The sequence below is a fragment of the Montipora foliosa genome, chromosome 14 (assembly GCF_036669935.1).
Source record: "Montipora foliosa isolate CH-2021 chromosome 14, ASM3666993v2, whole genome shotgun sequence".
In the NCBI taxonomy this organism is placed as follows: domain Eukaryota; kingdom Metazoa; phylum Cnidaria; class Anthozoa; order Scleractinia; family Acroporidae; genus Montipora; species Montipora foliosa.
The window spans coordinates 18232060-18234559 of NC_090882.1; the positions used below are offsets into that span (position 1 = coordinate 18232060).

Below are 2500 nucleotides of genomic sequence, written 5' to 3' on the forward strand. Positions count from 1 at the left end.
TTTATCTATTGTAGAGGTTGCAATTAACAGGAAATATACCAAGTTGTGATTTGTTTTTGTCTTGTAGTAAATTACATTATTATCCAATCGAAATGTGCGTATTATCAGCATTGTTTGGCGTGGTCTATCGCTTTACAATAATCTTAAGATGCAGCCCGATGCGAGAGTGCTTTGTAATGAAACTTGTTTTGTATAAATTTGCAGGAAATTAGATTACACCCACATCACAGAGATCCCTGCCTACGCGTTTCACCAAAACAAGAATTTGTTGAATGTGTAAGTTATTCCAATAAGCCTAATTAGCATCAACTTACATCTCAGCCAATCTTCAGGTCGAGTATAATATTGTATAAGTACGAGGAAAGGTTACGTTTTTACAAACGTTGGCCGTGTAGCATATTTGAACAGACGTAACTGATTAGAGTGTAATGTGACGTGCTAAGTTTCTACCCCATATGAACCATGTGAGCGTTAGCCCCACTGATGGAAATGGGCCCACACAAGGACAGAGAAAAACTCTGACCAGGGTGGGAATTGAACCCACGACCTTCTTCCTGATCTAACTCGAAGGTCGTGGGTTCAATTCCCACCCTGGTCAGAGTTTTTCTTTGTCCTTGTGTGGGCCCATTTCCATCCTTAGGGCTAACGCTCTCATGGTTCATATGGGGTAGAAATGTAGCACTTCACATCACACTCTAATCAGTTAAGTCTGCGATAATGTTGTATGTTCTGTGCAACACAGTTGACCACCGCCATCTTGCAGATTGGGTGCCATTAAATGAAGGTAGACTCTTGTAACATGCAGTGGGTTTAAATGACAACTTACTTGTCTTCTTATTAGTTTATATCAATTGTTTTGAGTTCAACTTCTAAACTTTGTTCTTTGCAAGATAACTTTTAGCCAATTTACTAGCAAGATAGCTGTCATGACACTTACCGGGTTAATAAAACTTCAGGGAGTATTTAAGAAAGAAGCTGGAGAGATAGGAAGCCTAATTGCATAACCCAGCCACTTACTGATATGCCATGAATAGCAGTTGTATTCCCCCAACTTGCTCTGTAAAAAAACGCCTCCAAGTGAAAATACCGTTGGTCAAAAGTGGCAGGGTATTCTGCAAAATCTGATGGAAAAGCATCGTTTTAAACTCTGTCATACATCGAGTCTTTCATTCGTGCGAAACAACAGGTTTTTTTTTGTTATTCATTTTTTAGGAGTTTGAAATACTCCTGGCTGTCAAAACTCGACGACAACGCGTTTGCGGATTCAAACCTACAGCACTTGTAAGTAGCCAATGGGATGAAAAACAATGAATGAAAATGGACGGTTATTTAAAAGTTTAACTTGGACCGCTGATTTTCATGTGCTATTTAACCTTTTCCAGAAGTGAGTTGCTTTGAGTAAATAAATGTTTTCTTCTTTTGCTCTTGCCTCCCTGACACTGTTTTGTTTTTAATGAACAACCTTTATGTAATGTGATGATTGGTCAAAATGTAGATGACCTTCCTCAATGTGCTTCCTCAGCTTCTTCTAGTTTTCGAACTGGCATGGTAACCACTCCTCCCTACCGCTTGCAGCTGCGCGCTCAATTAGATTCACTTGTTCTCAAATGAGTTCTTTTTCTTTAGATTCTTACAAAAAACAAGGATTACGTCGTTGCCATCAACAGGACTTGAAAATCTCAAGACTCTTAACCTCAAAGATGTTGATGACTTTTGGTCCATCCCGCCTGGGCTAAAGAGCATTCGTGAGGTACATGTCAGCGAGTATAATTCATTCCTTTGCTGTGCTTTTTATCTGGGAACATACCAGCGCGACTATGCCAAGCGGGAGGAAAGTAAAGGGAGTTTATCTTCGAGCTCGGCGCCGACTCTTTTCTCAAAAAGTGAAACAGAAAATCCTATGAGTGTTTTTAGCAAGTCTTCTACTGTTGCTTCTGTCAAAGTGACAATGCTTACCATGGCTACCGACAATTCGGATCATTACAGCAATTCAAGTACAGTAGCATCAATGAACTTAACAACAACACCTGCGGCGACGACGATTGAAAGCCCCTGGGGCTGGAATGGAAGGAGACGAAGGCGCCGCGACTTGCCGCAAGGGCCAAACTCAGTTGCTCCCAGAGTCAACGGTAGCTCTTCAAATATAACCAAGTCAAGGACATCTCCTTTACCGGCCGTAACCACTTCTGGGTCTAACAGCGGAGGTGGCGGTGGTTTCATACCGGGAACTGCACCGTCTCTTTCGGGAACTTCAGCGGGAGGTTTTCTGCCAGGTACTTCGACCACTCAGGTTAATGAAGGATCTTTCCTCTTCCAGGGTGACTTTGTAAACGGAACGGTGTCTGTTCCGGCCACGTTTCCCCACGAAGGTTCATCAAATAGTAGTATTCCCATCGTTACAGAACCGCCCCCTGAGGAAATCAAATGTTCACCAGCAAGAGACGCTTTTCAGCCGTGTGAGGATATCATGGGTGCGAAATGGTTGACCGTCGTTTCGCTA

The 2500-nt window shown here is 42.3% G+C and overlaps 1 protein-coding gene across 5 annotated transcripts in view; it reads left to right on the plus strand.

Annotated features, from left to right (window-relative positions):
- The window catches only part of LOC137984236 (probable glycoprotein hormone G-protein coupled receptor), a 17483-nt gene that overhangs the window by 12938 nt on the left and 2045 nt on the right, over nt 1-2500 (plus strand). For all 5 annotated transcript variants that reach the window (XM_068831354.1, XM_068831353.1, XM_068831355.1 and 2 more), the window contains 3 exons: nt 205-276; nt 1213-1281; nt 1627-2500. The exon at nt 1627-2500 is cut by the window's right edge and continues 2045 nt beyond it. In XM_068831354.1, the coding sequence (XP_068687455.1) occupies nt 205-276; nt 1213-1281; nt 1627-2500 (1015 nt within the window). The remainder of the gene's footprint in view (nt 1-204; nt 277-1212; nt 1282-1626) is intronic.